Genomic DNA, 19,355 nt, shown 5'->3' with positions numbered 1-19,355 from the left:
TAAAGCATTCACTGGGAAGAAAGGTATGGTATCTCATAATGCATTTATTTTATCATTGGTACTGGTTCTTACTGTGATTTCCTTCTAATTTTACTGTGTTTGGGGCTAATATGCTTTCACTAAGGCTAAGAATAAGCTGTCATAATTTTTGCTACTCCGTTTTACAGAATTGCAGAATCACTTAGGTTAGGAAGGACCTGTGAGATTGAGTCCAACCAAAGATCGAACACCACCTTATCAACTAGACCATGGCATTCAGTGCCACATCCACTCTTTCCTTAAACATCTCTACCCTCCACCATCCTGGGCAGCCCATTACCCTTTCTGTGAAGAAATTCCTCATAATGTCCAATATCGATTTTGCCCAGGCACACATTGAGGCCATGTCCTCTTATCCTGTCGCTGGTTGCCTTGGAGACCCACCTGGCTACAGCCTCCTTTCAGGGGCTTGTACAGTGATAACATCACCCCTGAGCCTCCTTTTCTGCAGGCTATTTCATAGCCGAAAATAGCATTTTGTTTTTTTACAGACTTTGCGAACACTGGTCTTAACCTCACTTATAAAGAGGGGAGCGGGGAGGTGTTTGGACGAAGAGCCAGCATGGCTTGACCGGAGCTGTCCGCCGTGGGCCGTAGCTGCCTGTAGTAGTAGTCAGGTTCCTCCGCCCTGCGGTTATCGGTTATAGCCGGCTTATCGGAGGGACGTGTTTTAGAGCACCGGCGTTTTCGGCCGGGGGCAGCGGAGTTCTCCGCGGTGCGCGGAGAGCCGCGGGCGGGCGGGCGGGGCCGCGCCGCCGGCAGTCTCGCTGTGCCGGGCCGGGCCCGCACTGCGCCGGCGCCGCCCCACAAGGCCCCGCGCGGCCGCGGCCTCCCCTCAGCGCGGCGGCTCCGCGGCCGGAGCGGCGGCAATGGCGCCTCCTCGGGGCGGCGGCAAGGTGAGCGGGCACGGCCGGCCCGGGCCCTGCGGCGCTTCCCGGCTCCCCCGCGAACGCGGCAGGCTCGGAGCGCTGTCGCGGGCGGGGGTCGGCGGTGCTCCCCGGGGGGACTCTGTGTGTTCTCTCCGTGCGTCAGCTGCTCTTTCCGATTCAGTCGGTAAAATTATTACTCGTGCTGCACGTTTTCCTTGGAAGTCCTAATCTGTTAGCTAGGATCGTTAATTCTAAGCCGGTACTTCTATATTTAATTTTAAAAGGAGTTTTGTAGAACGTGGAACTGCATGATTGATTCTCAGAATTAAAAAAAAAAGAAGAGTGGTGGTACTGGTTCTGAACCAGTCCCTTAAAACTGGACAGCTTTAGGCCTCCAGTTTCTGGTAGCCAGTTTCCCAAAACTCATAAAAATTTTTAAACTGCTTATGCTGTTGTGGATACTTGGAAAACCATTTATTTATAAATTGCGTTGATAAATTATACTGCGACTTCTCTCCTAGAGATCTTTACAAAAGAGTGATGCTTCCCAGACCATGGTCTTCTCAAGGCCATGCAAGGAAACAGAGCTGCTTTTACTCATTTCTGAATTATGTCTATAGTAAATGTCTTTTTTGTCGTTTTTGTTTAATTTTATCTTGTGGGCCTTAAATGATTTGCCAGCTTCAGCCAACACCTCTTGCTACAGCAACATGCATCTTTAGAATAGGGGGTAAAATCTGTCCCTATTAAGGGGTGCTATTAGGACTGGTAACTTCTGAGATAGAAGAGCCTAGCACAGTACAGCTTTAAAATCCTTGTGATGGAAGACGCTGAAGCCAAGAATCTAAGGCAAGGCAGGGGTTTATCTGGCCAAAGTATACTTTCTTCCCTTGGGCAACTAGTTGAGAAGGGGCTGAGGTTCCTAGTTGTTCAGCACCACCAGGGATAGACAGTAAAATCAGATGGACTAAAGAGAGGAAGAGAAAACCAAAAGAAACTCTGTGTCTGCAGAAATTAGTTGGGTATTGGGGAATATTCCATAGCTCCTCTGTATCTGTTTATTACAACACAGGTTTCATCATTTAATGGGAGAGACTCCTGGGCTGGGCGCAGCTCCCTCTGACAGCTTTGTTTGCCTGTACTAATTTTCTTCTTAATTATGTTGTTGTGGTTGTTCATGGGTGTGAACCTGCAGAGGGAGGTCTGTGTGTTTATCTTGGCTTTAGCTGCAAAGTGCACAGAAAGCTTGAAAATTTGTCAGTAATGTTAGTGAACAAAAGCTGCTGCTCCAAGCTGTGTCTGCTTTTCTGTGTCTTGTATGCAGTAGCTTTTATATTAATGAGTTTCCAAATCTGAAGCCCTCTTTCTCATTTAGTGAAAAAATCAGGGTTCATGACTGTGTTGTAAAATCTCTTTCTTGCCTAGATAGTTTGATAGAAGAATGTCTTTGATGTTTTTGTAGGTGATGGAGCCAATTCATATATGAATTTTATAATTCAGGGTTTGATATGGGCAGTTTAGAATAAACTCTGTATATGTTAGCCCAACAAACTTGCCTTTAGGTTGTAACTTTTAACAGTCGCTTACTGACATACTTGGAGGTCGATGCTGTCCAGTAGTAAAGTGAATTACCTATTGTGACCTGCAGATTTGATCTTGGGACCTAGATATGGGTGTAGAAAATCCACAAGAGGAGCTTTTCCTCTGGAAAAGCTTGACAGCCATTGAAAGCCATTACTAGTGTTTCCTGTTTTTCTCCAATTTCCTTGAAACTGTCGTGTAGAAGGCAGGAAGGAATAGAGACCCACAAGATGTATAAACAATTTAGAGCTTGTGCTTTGTTTTCTGACATTAAATAGTCATTGCAGCCTTTCCTCACTGCTGTTTAAGTGCAGCCTTGAACCTAACATCTGCAGTAATCATTCTGTATGGCTTCTTGTAGATTTTTTGCTAAAAACATAAAATTCTGAATGCAAACTCTTTGTCTTGGAACACCCATAAGGAAAGCAGTTTTTTGTACCCTTACCTTTTGAGATGAATACACCGAGAACAAGCTCTGGAGAAAAAAAATTAAGAAAGGAAAAAAAAAAAGAGTAGTTTGAGTTTTGTTTTTTAAGTAAGAGTAAATTGTAGGTGGTGGAGTTGGCCTAATGCAAACATAGTTGATATTCCTAATTCCTGAATTACAGTGTAAATGCTGTTGCTGAAATTGCATGGAACAAATGTGATGTTGACTCTTTCTTTGTTCTGTTTCTTAGCTCCAGTAACAGCTTTTTTGCTACTTGTAGAAGTTGCTAAGGTTTCTCTTGATTTCAGGACACTGCTGGTAAGTACATTGAAGCCATCTAATTAAGACAACGCTTGTTTTGTTACTGTCTTCATCGGGGATCTGAGCTATAATTACAGTTATAAAGCCATCAGTATTTGCAAGATGGGATAGGTCTCCCCTGGTGGAAGGGATGGTGGGTAACTTGCCTATTTGCAGTAATCTCCTACTGCAAATGAATTTTCAGAAACAGCAGGTTTCTGAAAATGGTCAGTCATGTGTTTATTCCAGCTGTTTCATTTATAGCTCTGTCTTGGAGTCTGCCCTGTCTGCATGGAAATTTTATCCAGGTAAAGGCAAGCTGTTTATGGAAGAGCAAAACCATCAAGCTTGAGGAGAACAAAATTTGATGCAATATTAGATTTACCTGTCAAGTTCATTTGCTATAGTTGCATTTTCTTGTAAGTTGATTGTTTTGACCTTACTGAAGTTAGGGTTAAGCATCATATTAAAATAATCATGGTGGAAATATTTCTGGTCCCCCTACCCAGGGGTTATCCTGTTAATGACCTGACATCTGAAAAGTTTACTGCCTTGGGAAGAGAAGCTTGCCCATGCTCAGCTGTCCTTAGCAACAATATAATGCTGTCTTTCTGACAAATAAGATAGTTTCTACCATAAATGTGGTTGTCATTATTTCTTTCCAGAGCGCTTATTTACAAAACTGTGATCAGCACTTAAATAGTGCGCACATTCCAGTGCAGTTCCTCAGTGTTAGATGGCATAAAATAATTGCCTAATGATTTCTTAGGAAACAAATTGAACTTCATTTATTAGTTTATAAATCAATAGAATGCTGGCTAGCTATATGGCTTGATAATGCTTTTAGTATTCCCAGTATGCATGGGCATTCCTTATCTGAAAACTGGAGCTCCTTGTTTATTGGATGTATGCAGGTATAAAAGGAGAGTGAGGAATCAGATCCAGTTGCCTTTTTGTTTGCAACCATGTCTATAACTTTTCTGTGATACAGATACTCAGTTACTTGTATATGCATTAAGCAGAACTTCTGGTACTTAAGGAAATGGTTTATGACTTTGGGCATCTGACAGATATGCACAATGCAGTATAATTAGGAAGAAATTTCAGGAGGAGTTTGTAACTGAATGGCAGTGAGAATTTGTACAGTATCTGTTCATTTTTAGATACTATAATTCTTAGTGTCCAGCTTCAAGTACACTCTGGGGTAAATGCTCAGTGCCTGTTATGTATTAGGCTTCTTTAAAACAACTTGGGCATGCAGAGAAGGGATAACTTTAATTGAGTCTTGTTTTGTTTTGGGTTTTTTTTGGTTTTGTTTGTTTTAGATGCATCATTAAGACTTTCTCATCATCTCTGCAGGCAAGAGGCTATAGTAGGTATGCAGACAGTGGTTATATTAAAAAGGAAGCAGTATTAACACTTGCTCTGAAGTAGAAGATGTAGTAGAAAGCTGAAAAGCCATCTGTTTTCAGTAATTGTTTGTGTGCTCGGACAGTTGATTCTGAAAGGCAAGAGTAGTATGGAAGAACTGTTAGTTGCTGTTGAAAATCTCACAGTGAATTACTCAGCAGAGCCTCCACCACTACCTCACAGCTCTTGTCAACAGTTTGGCCTATATAACTGCCTGCATATGCATTCCTTGCCAGCCTAATGATGTAGATTTTAAGGAACTCCTTTTTACTCATGCAGCAGCATGGTAGGACTGAGCATGCATTCTGATACTGTATCTGAACTAAAGACAGGGAGCTGCCAGTTTAGGGCAGGTGAACTTAAATCATGCTTAAATCATGGCTGTGTTGACTAACACATTCAAATGTGCTTCTTTCTCATCTTGAACACAGTGATTTTAGCAGTCTGTCAGCTGAGATGTCATAACAGTCTGTGAAATAACCTGATGTTTCATTAAAGAGTGAATATGGTGGTGTTACCACTGTCTTAAGTGTGTCAGACAAAGAAGGTGCCACAGAGATTGTGCCTACCAGCTGTCATCTGAGTTTACTAACCTGGCACAAATCAACTATAGTCAGTCCTGTGTCCACGGTTTTCTTTTATATTTCTCTTTTTAATTGCAGGAAACAACCTCTGTGGGCAAATATGGGCTGCCGGGATGTTCATGCAGCGACCGTACTGGCCTTCCTCAGTGGAACAGCCTCAGTAGCTGGGCTCCTTGCAGCAGTTCTGCTTCCAAACTGGAGGCAAATGAGACTGTACACATACAACAAGAATGAGAGGAATGTGACCGTTTACACTGGACTCTGGATTAAGTGTGCGCGCTTTGATGGGAGCAGAGACTGTGTGATCTATGACCCACAGTGGTACACGGCTGTCGATCAGCTGGATTTGCGTGTTCTTCAGTTTGCCCTTCCTCTGAGTATGTTTACTGCTGTCTCAGCTCTGTTCCTCTGCATGATTGGCATGTGTAACACAGCCTTTGTGTCCAGCGTGCCAAACGTCAAACTGGCTAAGTGCCTGGTAAACAGTGCGGGCTGCCATCTCGTGGCTGGCCTCTTGTTCCTGCTTGCCTGTGCCATTTGTCTCACTCCGTCCATCTGGGTAATTTTTTACAACAATTATCTGAACAGAAAATATGAGCCTATCTTCAGCTTTGACATCTCTGTATTTATTGCCATTGCCAGTGCTGGCGGTCTGTTTTTCACTTCCATCCTGCTGTTCCTTTGGTACTGTGCATGCAAAAGCCTCCCTTCTCCTTTCTGGCAGCCTCTGTATTCCCACGCCCCCAGCATGCACAGCTATGCCTCTCAACCCTACTCCGCACGTTCTCGCCTCTCTGGTGTAGAAATTGACATTCCTGTTGTGACACATTCATCTTAAGGAGACAAAGCCTTGGAAGCCAAGTTCTTGTGCTCGTTCAAGCCATGAAAGTTGCAGGCTTAATTCTCTGTGCTGCCTGCCCTGCACTGAGCATAATCTTTGGCAAGGTTAAGTTTCCCAAGGCACAAAGCCATGGAGACCTGAGTTCAGCAAGTCTGTTGCTGTTCTGGTCTGTTTGTTATTTCCTGACCACCTTTCCTTTTGTTTTTTTTTCTTTTTTTTTACTCTGAGCTCACTACAGTCAAAGTTGCTGCTAATGCTGGAACAGTACACTAACAATTGTATGTATCCATCCTTTTACTTACTGATCTCAAAGCAGGTTTGAACCTCTTTGAAATTTGATAAGCTATTCCTAGATTCCGATCTCATTTTAAGGCCCCTGCACCTGTGTATTATCCAGGCAGTGGAACTGGGTGTAGGGGATTCACTGAGTTTCTTGTTCATCCAGACTACATATTGTAATATGTGATGTCTGAAAAGGGTGTTTGGCAGACTAATTCAGTTCTGTGCACTGTTCTTTGTTTTTTGCTGTACACACAAACAGATACCTGCTTAGGAACTTCTGTAACAGAATTAGTGCCAAATTACCCTTTATTTTCAAAGTAGTTATCAGAAGGAATGAAACTGATTTAACTAAGAGTGTTGTTCTGTGCTGTAATAGCATTTTGTGAATTACTGGAGGCTAGAAATCTTTTGTGAATTTTATTTCTAGTCTGTTTTTTACTAAGTTAGCAAATTCACTAGATCTATCTTATGACTAAAACAAAAAAACAGTAGTATTTCAAAATTGTGATTAGAACCTTGAATGTTTTATTTGAAAGCAGTCTTAAGAATGGATTTTCAAGTAGGATATAAAGTGTTCAGTTCTGGAGAGAAATGTCACTCACAGCAAAAAGGTTTAGGAAAATCATAAAGAATTCTGAAGACTATGAAAGATTCTTTTGAAACACTGTATACAAGCATCTTTCTTTCTGAAAAGGGAATTATAACCCTGGGGAGAGATTTTTTTAATCTACATATTTTTTAAAAGTGAATATACAAGGAACAATGAGCTCATGTTTTTTTCAGAGTTGATCTTTATGGTTGATAGACTTTTCATGCTGCAGCTTATTTCATTACTAATTAAAACTCGGCCTTTTCAGCCTTGTTCTTTAACACCTTTCAAATTCAGCTGTTTTAAAATCCAGTTATTTCCCCTGCTGCCACCTCATAAATGCAGAAAGTTTCCAGTTCCTATTTTCCGTAAGATGAGATTTTGAGTAACTTGTGAGCTTCACCTTGTAGATCTACAAGGATGAGGAGGGATTGTAAATTCCCAGCCTGGGATGTCTTTAAATCACTTTTTGCCTTCTAAAATACAGAGCAGCAGGTGAGCCTTCAGGATCAAAGCTCTTCAATATGGGCTTTGACATTACTTGAAAATTTGATGACAGTGAGTTGAAGAGTGCTATAATAAGGGAAGCATTTGATTCTCTCAGGTTTTGGTAAATTGAGATCTTAATGTTTAACATGTCGTCCCAGTAGGGAAAGTTGTTTTGATTGGTGGCATTCTGGAGCTTAGTGGGTATTTGCATTTCATTAATCCCAGAATAAATTTGTTTTTCTAAAAAAATCCAATCAAGTTCTTTAATTCCAGTTCTGAAAATTCATCCAAGGTCCTGAAAACCATTTAGTTTTCTGCTCTAGGTGTTAGAAATAGAAACAAATACTCCACTGGGCAAATCTTGTTCTGTTAAAATCTGTGAAATAACAGTATGTAAACAAAGATTGTGTTTTAGATGGTAGATCTCAGACTTCAGTGGACTGAGGGAGGAAGCTGATCTCTATCGTAGTTCCTAGCATAGTCAGTAAAGTGACAGGCCTTTAAGACAGTGGTTGATTAAACAACAGTCTTAAGGAATTAACGCTGTAGACAATAAAGAAGACATAAGGAGATATGCCTCTAGAGGCCTAAAGATGAGCTTAACACTCTCTTAGGTTTACAAGGTATGAGAGTATGAAGTATCTTTTTTAAGCAGATCATGAGTTGCGTGGGATTAGAACACGTGTAATGACATGCAAGCCAGTTTTTTTTTCTTCAAAACTGAACTTTGTTTTGCTGTTAATCTGGTTGTCCAACACTTGCTGGTTTAGCTGCCTGTATCCTTTAATGCCTTGTAAGGTCAAAGCAAAAGGGCCACTGGTTTGTGATTTAACATCATCATCTTGCTTCTGCATCACTTCAGTCTTTTCTTCTTTGTGCCTTGCTCCAGTTATGAGCTGGCCAGTAAATGTTACAATCAGCATCTGATACACTCTTTGAGCTGGAATTTGCAGAGAATTTTGATCATTTTTAAGAGCTGATGAATATGTCTCTTAGTGACTTTAAAAGGAGCTGAATTTTCAGCATCTCCAGAACAAGAATGACAGCCTGGCAAACTGTTCTTGCTTTCTACAAGAATATAAGTTTAGCCAGTGTTGTTTTCTGTGCACTTTAATAGCAGATGACTCTGACAGCTCTTTTGTATTCTGACTTTGATTTTTATGCACAGAACTTTTAATTAGTATTTGCTGCTGCCTAAGCTGATAACTCATTGCTTTGAAAATTGTCTTTCCAAAAGTCAGACATGAGTGAGTTACGAAAAGTGGAGCTACAGAAAATAATGGATTCCAGCATAGGTTTTAGTTAGCAAAAAGACTGTTGCATCATGTTCTATCACCGAAGCACGGCTGGTTTTCTTTTATCAATGCTGTTAATATGTTTCTGCTGCATCCTAAGTGAAATTACCTGGAAGTGCTGTGCTGTATTTCCTTTGTTACAGAAAGAGATGGCCAACCTGTGACACTTGAGCCGAGTGCCACTCTAACATTTTTTTTTTCGCTAAGGTTGCCATTTTGCCCAGTACCAGGGCTGGGGAGTGACAGGCCTCCCTGGACTGGGAGAGAACACAGGTACCTGCAGGTATGTCTGCCAGGGAGCAGCCTCTGGGGAGCACTTTGCAGCCCTGCCTATGACCAGCTGCACCTTCTCGGGCACTGCTGTGTGCAGGACAAGCACTTTGTGTCTTGAACAGAAAGATTTTAATTTGTAGCTTGTGCACTAAAGGTTGGGTGCTCTGGGATTACAAGAACCTGTATTTTTTCAAGTAGTTCCTGTCCAACTTCCTTAAATTGTGTTAAGTGTTGGTTCTTTTTATGTGAAACAGAAGATATGTATTTTTAATAAAAGACTCTCATACAGATGCAGTTTATTTTGATTAATTGTGTTGAAAACAGTAGCTACTAGATTATGAAAGACTTTACCTTTTGATACTGATCACCAGACTTTCAGATGCCTTAACACGTTTAAAATGTGTATACTGCATTTTAGTTGCCTAATTTTATAGGACTCCTGCTTTAAGCAAAACAAAATAATTTTTAAAAGTATCACAAAACCCCAAACTAACCCTTCTGAAAAGGGGGGATAAGCCAAACTCCTGCCCTCCCATCTGGTGTGCTGGATGTGCTGTCAGCTGGAGAACATGCTGCCTCCTGACCTGTGAAAGTCATTGGGCATCCCAGGGACTTGTGGCAGTCCAGAAGGATGGTAGTGGTTCTTGGTGCTACACTTCCGTGTTCTTGTGTGCTGCTCCTGGCTACTACAGCTCAACAGCGTTATGGTGACTCAGTACTGAGCCTTTCCCCATTTTTAAGAGACGAAACACAAAAACCCTTTGAGCATTAAAATGCTGATACCATAGTTCAAGTTCACAAAACCTGAATTATTTTGCAGAATAGAGTGAGACTTGCTGGTAATTCCCCAGGATTTCTAGTCTTCTCTACTGGCATTCTAGGAGATTCAGTTTTTATCTGTTTTGGGAAATAGTTTGTATGAGAACTGTTCTTGTAGAGTAGGCACAGTAAAAAGTAGTTGTCGGTACCACAACTCATTTGAGGGGGTGGAAAAATGATTTTATATTCTCTGCTTCAGTGATTTCCTTAATTTCCTTCTTTGCTGTCACTTTGAGACAGGCCTCCTCTCTCTATGAGCTGGCAGAAAGCTAGGGGCTGGTTGGATGTTGGCATAAATAGTGGGATGCAGAGAACTCAGTTTCTCCCAAAATGTGGGAATGACTCATTTTTTTCATATTATTTTTTTTTAAAAACTACCCCACCTATTTATGCTCATTGGAAGCAAATATCTTGGCAGTGTTTTCCCTTGTTTTATTTCCCAGGACTTGGGTTCACATGTGTGGTTCATAAGGTGTGTAATGTTACTTATCCCTTCATGTACCTACTGAGCTGTAGTGCACCTCAGAAGCAGCATACGCTTTCCTGTAAGCTTCTTGTTCCACTGCTGCATCGTTACTCATCAAGAGGGACATACAGAGGCGTCATTGGAAGATAAGTTCTTGCTGTTTTCAAAACTGCTTCTTGTCTATGTTTGGTTACTCAGGCTGGGCAGTACAGAGCCTTGTCTTCTGGGTGTGGCAGCTGCAAGATGTAAAGGCTGAGAACAGGACAGTAGAAATCGTGGTGAGCTGTAGGGTGTAAGTTATTGATTGTTTTGAGGAGAGAGACCAGACAGCTGGACTTCCAAGAGCAGGGTTGTTGTCCTAGTTTCTGTTCTAACAAAGAGAAAAATATGTAATAAAAGCTCTAAGTGTTTGAATAGACTCTACTTGACATCCAAGACTCCCAGAGGAATATAAGCAAACTTGGAAAACACAGCATACTAGTACTGCCCAGGCAGTATGTGTCCTTGGGGACCACAGACATTGACCCAAGTGCACAGTACCATTTCCTAGCTATATGCCTTGCCTGCTGTGTAGCCATCACTGCCAAGGCTGACATTTCAGCACCAAAGCTTGCTGCTATCCAGTTTCTCTGGTCTTATCACTCCATATTACAGCACTTCCACCAGTCAGAGGGTCTGTAACCATTGATACTGTGCTAGTTCTCTTGTCAAGGCCACAATATATTTATAAGTAAATGTGTAAGATAATTTACAAATTTACATTGGCATTTTAATAAATACTAGAAGTTATGTCAAAAATAAGTTGTTTCCTAAAACTGGTCCTGGATCTATCTTATGTTACTGCAAACCCTTTGTGACCTACTCTTCAAGAGGCTTCAGCATGTGATTTTTTTGATGGGCTTAAGCAGATGTAAATATAGTCTGCCACCAGATGATAAAATCATGTTTTACTGCTCCTTTTGCTATTTATCTTTTCTGCTTATTTAGTTTTCAGCCCAGGTGGCTAATCTGGTCTGCCTCCTGGTCACAAGCTCTACTGCCAACACAAAGGAAGGCAGTGGGCGTATGTGAGTGGAAGAAGGGCAAGATGTCAGTCTTAGGTTGATTCTTCATGAAGCCATGATACCCTTGTTTTCTCACTTAGTGAGCAATTTGAATAAGAAAGATTATGTTAATTTGAAAAATTTTTAAGGTGGTTTGTGTTTATCAACTGTAGAAATTGTTGAAAAATGCTGCATTTGGAGAAAAAACACATTTATTAGCAAGGCAAAAAAAATCATGTTTCAAAATATTTCAGAGTTTGTTCCTTTGTTCCTTTCATCCTAATTCATTCAGAAAGACAGTATGGCAAGAAAAAAAAAGGTAATGAAGCACAAAAAGGAGTTTGTGCTTCAAATTTATTTGAATTCTATCAAATTTGAAGATCACACTACTTTAGACTATAAATGTATGCAGAAACTGATGATATTAGTAAGGAAAAGAGCTAATTTTTTAGTAGATTAATAGTGCCAGATAGTAAGGTATTCACATTCTAGGTTAGATGTGAATAGTTTAGTGTTATCTCTAGAGACTCAGCACCATGGATTACTATGATTTCACCGTTTTGACTCTTTAATCAAGTCAGCTCAGGTTCTACTGTTTTGCTATGGTATTCTGTAGACAGGTTGAATTTCCTGGCAAAACTCTGATCTCGGGAAGCAGCTGACAAAGAATTACATTTTCACAAAATGGGCTTAGTTGAGGGCATGTTTTCTACAGTGCAGCTTCAGGTAAGTGAGATTGCACAACTTTAGCTGCCTTCTGTTTGATTCAATTATACGTCTCACAGGGAAGGCCTTGAGAATACAAGCCCAGTCATAAAAAAAAATATATTCACCTTTCTGGTCTTTGTGAGGCTTGTGGTGGGGGCACCTTCAGATCTAACTTGTTACTGCAACTCTGACCAAATGCTGTTGACCTCTGCAGGTGCAGAGGTGAAGACATTTCCCTTGCAAATACTTGGGCAAGTCAGCTGAACAACTGGGAAAGAGCTGGCTCTGCCAGCTTGGTGGCACACTGGGGACACTGGCAGCCACAACACAAGTTTCTGGTACTGTGGTCATTGAGCTGCAGCAGTCCCAGTTAGTTTGCATGTACACTTTCAAACACTGTGTGGCTGCACCTTAATTAGCCAAGGAGTTACGAGAACCCTGAGAACCACTGATCTTGGTAGTTGATGCCTTCATGCCTCACTTGAGAATTCCCCTGGGAGCTGTAATTCTCTCAGGCTCTCAGCACTAATCTACTCAGAGCTGCTATAGAAGGTCTTGAACACTTGGCAGAACAGAATTTGTTCCGAAAGAATTTCACTACTCACGGTAAGATTCAAACACATCACGAACACTTACTGGTTTGAAACTCACTAAAAGAATTCAAAAAGGTCTTACTAGACATATAGCATGAAAACATGATTTGATGAAATATGCCTCTGAGCTTCTTGTGTGTGCATACAAAAGTACTAAAACCCTGCAGCTTTTGACTTGCCAGTCAGCCAAGTAGATTACCATTTCTAGAAAAGAAAGGTTGCCTTTGACAGTTTCTGCCATAGAAAATTGTCCTTCTAAGAGCCTTTCTGTACATCATAACTGTCTTTGTTTCATGGATGGTTTCATTCCCTAAAGAATTTCAGGGTCCTTCTGCATTCCTAGCATGGGCAAGCCAGTTCTCTGGGACCAAAAGTCCACAGCAGCCCTCCAGGAGCCATTTTTTACAGGACATTCTCTCAGGTGACATCTCATTATTTTTGTAGTGCCCCAGACATGGCATTAAGGGGCTGCAGAAGCTCCTGTGTGGTCTGTCAAAGATAACAAGCCTAGATTTGCTTGAATATTATTGTAAATTAGCAAACTAAAATTGGTCATGTTTCCTGCATTGGTTCTGGAACATATTTTTCTTACAGCTATTTTTACAATGTTTTGCATTTCATCTTGATATTAGCCTCTACTGAAATACTTCAACACATTTTCTTGGGTTTATTTCTGGCTCTGGTGTCACATCTTTTTAACAGGAATAAATACAAGTTCCTAATGTCAGAGAGCTATCAATTCATTTTCTTGAGCTCTTAAAGTTTCCTCTATGGCTTTAAATTGTTATTACATTTCCTGAAAATATTGTCTGTATCCATCCACTGTGCCTGTTGTGTCTTTTATCATTTGTCCAAAGTGCACAACTCTGGCTGGACATAAGCAGGGAGAATGTAGGAGAAGGCAGGATTCCTTTTCCCACTGGCACAGGCATGGAGGAAAATATTACAGATTTGGACATCGGGTTTAAACTGGAGATCCCCCCTCAGTATATTATCCATCTATAAACAAGTCTGTCACCCACTGCGTAGAAAGAAATTATCTGTAAATCAAAATAAGGATTTGATCACAGCTGTGTTGAAAATGTCTGAGATGTAAAGGCAGACTGTAAACTCCCAGATTCCAAACATCACAGTTCAGTAGTACAAGCAAGGAGATTTGGACAGGACGCTGTGTTCATGGGAACATTTGTAAAGCTATAATTTCTAAAACAGTAGTTATGTGCTTTGGTTAATACAGGTGAGTGTATATTGTGAAACTAAGCAGGGAAATCAATAGTCTCTTCTCTGTGATGTCTTCTGTCCCAGAACTGATGCCTTGAGAAGGCTGACCTAGAACAGAGGCTAGACAGAGTTAAGAATAAAGTAGGTATTTACTGAAACGCCTTAAAGGATACACCTTGGGCAGTACAAGAGCCTGGCCAGGGCGACACCAAAGATAGATCTAAAAATGGTCACAAAATGGACAACTGGTCACAAGGTCTCAATTTTTTTTAAGTTTTGGTCCATCTGCACATCAAAGTTAATTGTCCAATTACAGCCTCAGGTTATGAAGTCCCATCCTTGTTTTCTCTCTTCAGTCCACCATTGTTTATGCTTTTGGGCCTGAAACTTGTTATGACTGTCCTTGGTATCAAGCTGGAAAAGGAATTGTTTTGTCTACCTACTCTGTGAAGAAAGCTCACTGACACTTAATATGAAGCTCAAAACTACACATCTAGGCAGCACAGAATATGAAAAATATGAAAGCTAAAACTTAAGGCATCATTTGTATCTTAATTTCTTCAAAGAAACAAGATATAAGTACGGGAATTTTATATTGCATATGACAGAAGAAGGGATTCCTTTTCTGTGATGGTGTAGAACTGGTATTGCCCAAAATTCCTGGACAATAATTAGACACAGATACTTTTTCTTAATTGGTCTGGATTAGTCATGGAGCGAGGAGGATAGACCAAAGCCACAGCAGGATATTTTGGTATTAGGATTCTTGAATTACTTAAGTTGATCCAAGAAGCAAATTATATTAGCACTTTGTATTGAAAATAATCAGAACAGAGCTATATGAGATCTCAGTACCAGTTTTTGCATAGCTATATGGCATTCTGAACCAAATTCAAATCTGCAGCAGGGGAAAAAAAGTTGAAGTGCTGACAAGCCAGGAAATACACAGTATTAAGGAAAAGATCCAATGTCCAACTGAAAAAGTCTGTTAACTCATATGATACAGACTGTGAAATGCCAAGAGAAAATCTGGTCCCCTCACAGTTTAAAAAATGGACTAGATAAGAGCAGCTGTGTGGGTAAATAATTATCCCATATTTTGGCATTAAAATGTTAGCTGATTTTTACCAGTTTATGACAACGGAAGTCTTTCAGATATTAGATAAGTCCTGGGAAATAACAGCCAAAGGATATTATCTGTCAGTTTGTTAAACCAATAGCTTAAATCAAATGGAGTTAGTAATTTCTGGAATGCAACAGAACTCTTCTGTTGGGCTGTGGTTTTGTGACTCTCCCATTTACCTTACCCCAGGTGGCTGTAGCACTACAATGTCTCTCTTGCCCAGTCAGCTATGACTGAGGCAAGACTTAATACAGAAAAGCCAGTGATAAATGCAAAACATGCAATTAAGTATCATTACATTTCATTCCTTCTGGGGAAAAGAGCAGAATCTTGGAAACAAATTTCTCAAGAGAGCAAGAGCAATTTAAAACAGCATGATCTGCATAGCATTATATCCATGTTCCCAGGAAAAAGCCTGTGCCCAGTTAAACTTCAAGACAGACCCACAGGAAATCACGAGCTGCCTATCTTATTTCACAGCTGGATGGATGCTGTTCTGCAACGTTTTCAATTACAGAGGTGCTGCAGCAAGAGCTTTGGTATCTAAGTTTAGTGTGAGACATATGGATGAAAGTCAAGCTGTCCTTCAGTTGTAATTGTGATGTAGCTGGGTTTTGGGGGTGTCCCTGTGTGCACACTCAGTGCCCCAAACTCATTACCTCCCTGGGTGCTTCAGGAATTCCTCAGCCAGTCCCTGCACAGAAGAGACAAACCTGGCTCCTCCTCACCTCCACAATGAAAGGATCAGACTATTGCAAGAAATTTTCAGGTAAGGAATTCACACAGTCCTGAGGGTTCCTCCCAGGCAGCTCCTGCTGTTTCCAAGACAAATTTCTACACCTAAATTTGTCTCATAACCTCCTGGGTGAAGAATCTGGCCCTTTCAGACCCTCCTGGTGGTTCCTGCTGCAGAACTGATGGGATTGCATGCAGGTAGGATGCATGCAAATTTTAGAAACTGTTCTTGTAAATGTAAACATGGTCACACAGGACAGTCTTTTTGCACATAGTTAATACAGCAAGATGTTTTAGTTTAAAATACTCTACAACAATGGACAATGCACATTCTGAAGTAGTCACACAGGATCAGGAGCCAGCTGGCATGTGAGAATTGAGCAGAAAAGCAGTTAAGGAAGTCTCCCCTGGCCCAGTGACTCCATCACTACCCAGACAGCAACCAACCAGCCTGTTTGGGAGATCTGAACAATACCCTATGCCATGGCCCCAGACACTATTTTTCTTGAACACTCTGACCATTTTTTACGCAACACTGCTCAGCCAGAAACCAAATCAGCCCTGCCATTGAAGAATTGCAGCTTTTAACAATTAGTCTTTGTCTAAATATGTCCAATGCTTTTCAAAATAAATTAGCCCTGCTAGGAGTGATCAGTTTAGTACATGATATATTAGAAAATTCATTACTCTCTCCTTTTTGAAATATTAGAGAGGACTAAATGTTAGCAGCTGTTTATGCACTGCCAGTGTATTTTAATTTGAAATGTAAGTTTGAAGCACTTGGCTTGCCACTTTGGTCATAGTAGCATTACAATAAATCTAATAATTCAATTTGACTGAAATTCAGTACTATTAAGCATTCTGCAGAACAGTGTACATAAAGCTATTCTCAAATATTCCTTTAAAAAAACAAACTTTAGGTTGGAAAACGTGTAGGTCAGCAAGAATTTTCACTGTACACCTTTTTTGACGAGACTAATATTTTTATCTCTCAGTATAACCACAAGATGATTGAGTTGCATATGCAGATACTCTTCTGAAAAATATGTTTATTCCCTAAACATTGTTTGTGATCACCTGAGTACTCTGCAATGAAAATTGAGGAAAATCAACTGCTACCACCACCCTTAGCAGAGACACTGAACTGCTCCTGTAGGCTATCTCTTTGCAAGCAGAAACTCACTGTGCGTGCAAATCTTACTTCCATGGCAGCAAAGGCCCACGTCAGCTGAGAAGACTGACTTTCTTTAACTGTCCCAGCAGTATTCAGCTGATTGTGTCTGAATTTATTAACACTATTTAACAGCCAGTCTCTGGTTTAATCCAGGGTTTGCCTGAAAGATGAAATTAGGCTGTTGCATTTATAGCAAACTCACAAAAACCTTGAATAAACCACACTGCTCTGACCTCTGCAAATATCTGATACCTGTGTATTTGCAGGACCAGAGCTAGGTTGTTTATGATACTTCCCACTTCTAATTATTAGCATCTCTAAGAGTTCTGTTTCACCAAAGATCATTTATGGCAGATTGGTTATTATATGACAGAAGGTGAACATTGATCTGGAAGATCTAATTTTCTGTATCTGGCCTTGAGAAATAGTCTGGACTCATAGTTGCACATTTTGTTCTGTAAAATATTATTAATATTTTTAAGAAGATAGCTGTAGAAACCATTTTATTAAAATCTGAATACACTCCTAAGGAAGATTACATGAAGGTGCATGTCCTTATTCAGCAGATCTGCTCCCTGTAGCTATATTATCAATTAGTACTTTAAGAAAGTACTAGATCTCACACATACCCTCTCACACGACTTCAACAATGCCCTGAAGCCTTTATATGACCCAATAGACATTATGAGCCAACAGACATTTCAGCTGGTCTTGCAACTGAGAAAGCAAACAAACACAAACAATTGCTCCTGGGGTACAATTCCTCCTCTACTGTGACAAGAATTTGGTCCCCTACTCAGTGAACCCCATAAAATATCACTGATCTCACTGAAAAACTAACTTCCAGTTGCATCAGTTCACTATAGGACTGCAGATATGCTTTTGTTGCATGTACCACAATGCTTTTCAGAGGCAAGAACAAGTATTGAGGGAGAGGGAAGTACAGACTGCTTTCTGTGGGAACACTGATCTAATTACAACCAAAGTGCAACCTGAAGATACATTCATGCTCCAGCCAGTCACAAACTTAAAAAAGCTTTTTGAACAATGTATTGCTGCAGTAAAATGTCTTTTACCAGGGCCTTGGTGTTCATAAGCCCAACACAGAAAAAGAACAGTGACATTCTAATCACTTTTGTGACTCATCAGCTGAATTATTTACACATATTGCAATCAGGCAAGCTGGGTAAACTCTGCCACAGTGATGAAGTAATACTGCCATTAAGGGAATCAACTGAACACACACAGGCTTTGTAACCCATATATCACCTTTGAGATTCTTAGCACTAGTGATAAGAGAAAATAAACAAGCTAAAAAAAGAAGACAAGATTCTGTCAGCCCAATCTGTTCTTTGTTCAGATACCAGTGAATGGCTCATTCAGCTGCTCTGTCACAGTGGTGGAGCTGGAGCAGAGATCAGGCAAAGGGGCCAGAGGTGATGCTGAAAATGCATGAGTAGAAACACTGCTCAAAACCCCAGGCAAAATCTAGAGAGCTGAAAAAAAATTCTTATAATTTGAAATATGCATGGAATTACAAAATAATCAAAATTTGGTTTAAGTTCTGAGATTTTATTTGCAGTCTTAATACATATGACTTGTTCCAAAGTCAGTTGCTTGGTCGATCACTTTTTATTGTCATCTACACTCCTTTCCTGGGAATCTATGTTTTCTGAGGGAGTGGCTACCTAACCAAGAAAAAACGTTTTTCATTGCTGTAGGAATAGCTATTGTGAGAGAATTACTACAGCTGTTCATAAATTATATTAATGGGGTTTTTTCCCCCCAAAGGAATAATAAGACCAAATCTAAGAAGATGAATGTATCCATACTTCTGAAGAGCTCTCAGCAAATTCTATTTTCATCTCCTCTCCCACTTGGCTCCAGCTAAATACTTCTTCTAACATAACTGTTTTATAAGCAACTGAATGAAAAATCACAAACTCTGGAAAGCTTGGAATTTGAGCTGTTTTATGAGAAGTCACTCTTCAGTGAATACATAAAACCATCCAAAACTAAGATACAAAAAAAAAAAATAGCTAAAGGATTTCCCCTTTGCCTCAAACATAAGTCAGGACAATCAGGCAGAATGTAACATAAGCTTTGAAGAAAAAGAAAATAAGAACAGCTCTATAAAGTCATTTCAAGGGCACTTTTAACTCAGTATCTCACTTAAAATGGCAGTCAACAACAGATGCCTAAGGAAGAATGTCAGAATAAAGCAATCATATAATGCATCTTCCTCAGCAATTGCACACAGCCTCAAGCAATGTGGTTCAGGGACTTTCTGAACCAGACACATGTGGGTATTTAATAACTGTTAACAGATACATTTATGGGGAAAAAAATCCAAACTTTTGGCCCAATCTAAACTTTTAATGTCCTTAATATCCAGAGTTTCACAATTTAGGGCACTTTATTTTCTTCTAAGAACATTTTTTTCAGTCTTCTACATGATAATTGTGTTCAATGCCCTCTAGGTCTTCTATTAGAA

General features: G+C 40.3%; 1 protein-coding gene across 3 annotated transcripts; it reads left to right on the top strand.

Annotated features, from left to right (window-relative positions):
* Positions 1 to 848: 848 nt before the first annotated feature.
* Positions 849 to 9,273, top strand: CLDN12 (claudin 12). Of its 3 annotated transcripts, XM_014248718.2 has the most exons (4): positions 849 to 935; positions 3,167 to 3,234; positions 4,542 to 4,592; positions 5,289 to 9,273. In XM_014248718.2, exon 4 carries the CDS (start codon positions 5,311 to 5,313, stop codon positions 6,046 to 6,048), a length of 738 nt encoding a protein of 245 aa, XP_014104193.1. In that variant the 5' UTR covers positions 849 to 935; positions 3,167 to 3,234; positions 4,542 to 4,592; positions 5,289 to 5,310; the 3' UTR covers positions 6,049 to 9,273. The 3 variants fall into 3 exon arrangements, with proteins under 3 accessions (XP_014104193.1, XP_014104191.1, XP_014104192.1); XM_014248716.2 differs by lacking the exon at positions 4,542 to 4,592; XM_014248717.2 differs by lacking the exons at positions 849 to 935; positions 4,542 to 4,592 and adding an exon at positions 1,016 to 1,092.
* The last annotated feature ends 10,082 nt before the right edge of the window (positions 9,274 to 19,355 follow it).

This window comes from Pseudopodoces humilis, chromosome 1 (assembly GCF_049639895.1).
Source record: "Pseudopodoces humilis isolate 2021_Gansu_Grassland_sample_001 chromosome 1, ASM4963989v1, whole genome shotgun sequence".
In the NCBI taxonomy this organism is placed as follows: Eukaryota; Metazoa; Chordata; class Aves; order Passeriformes; family Paridae; genus Pseudopodoces; species Pseudopodoces humilis.
The sequence above is the reverse complement of the archived record's forward strand: the minus strand, read 5'-3'. Positions and strand labels throughout refer to the sequence as shown.

What these genes read in the sequence shown, in the direction of transcription:
- CLDN12 (XM_014248716.2), top strand. Translation starts at nt 5,311, where the DNA reads ATGGGCTGCCGGGATGTTCATGCAGCGACCGTACTGGCCTTCCTCAGT.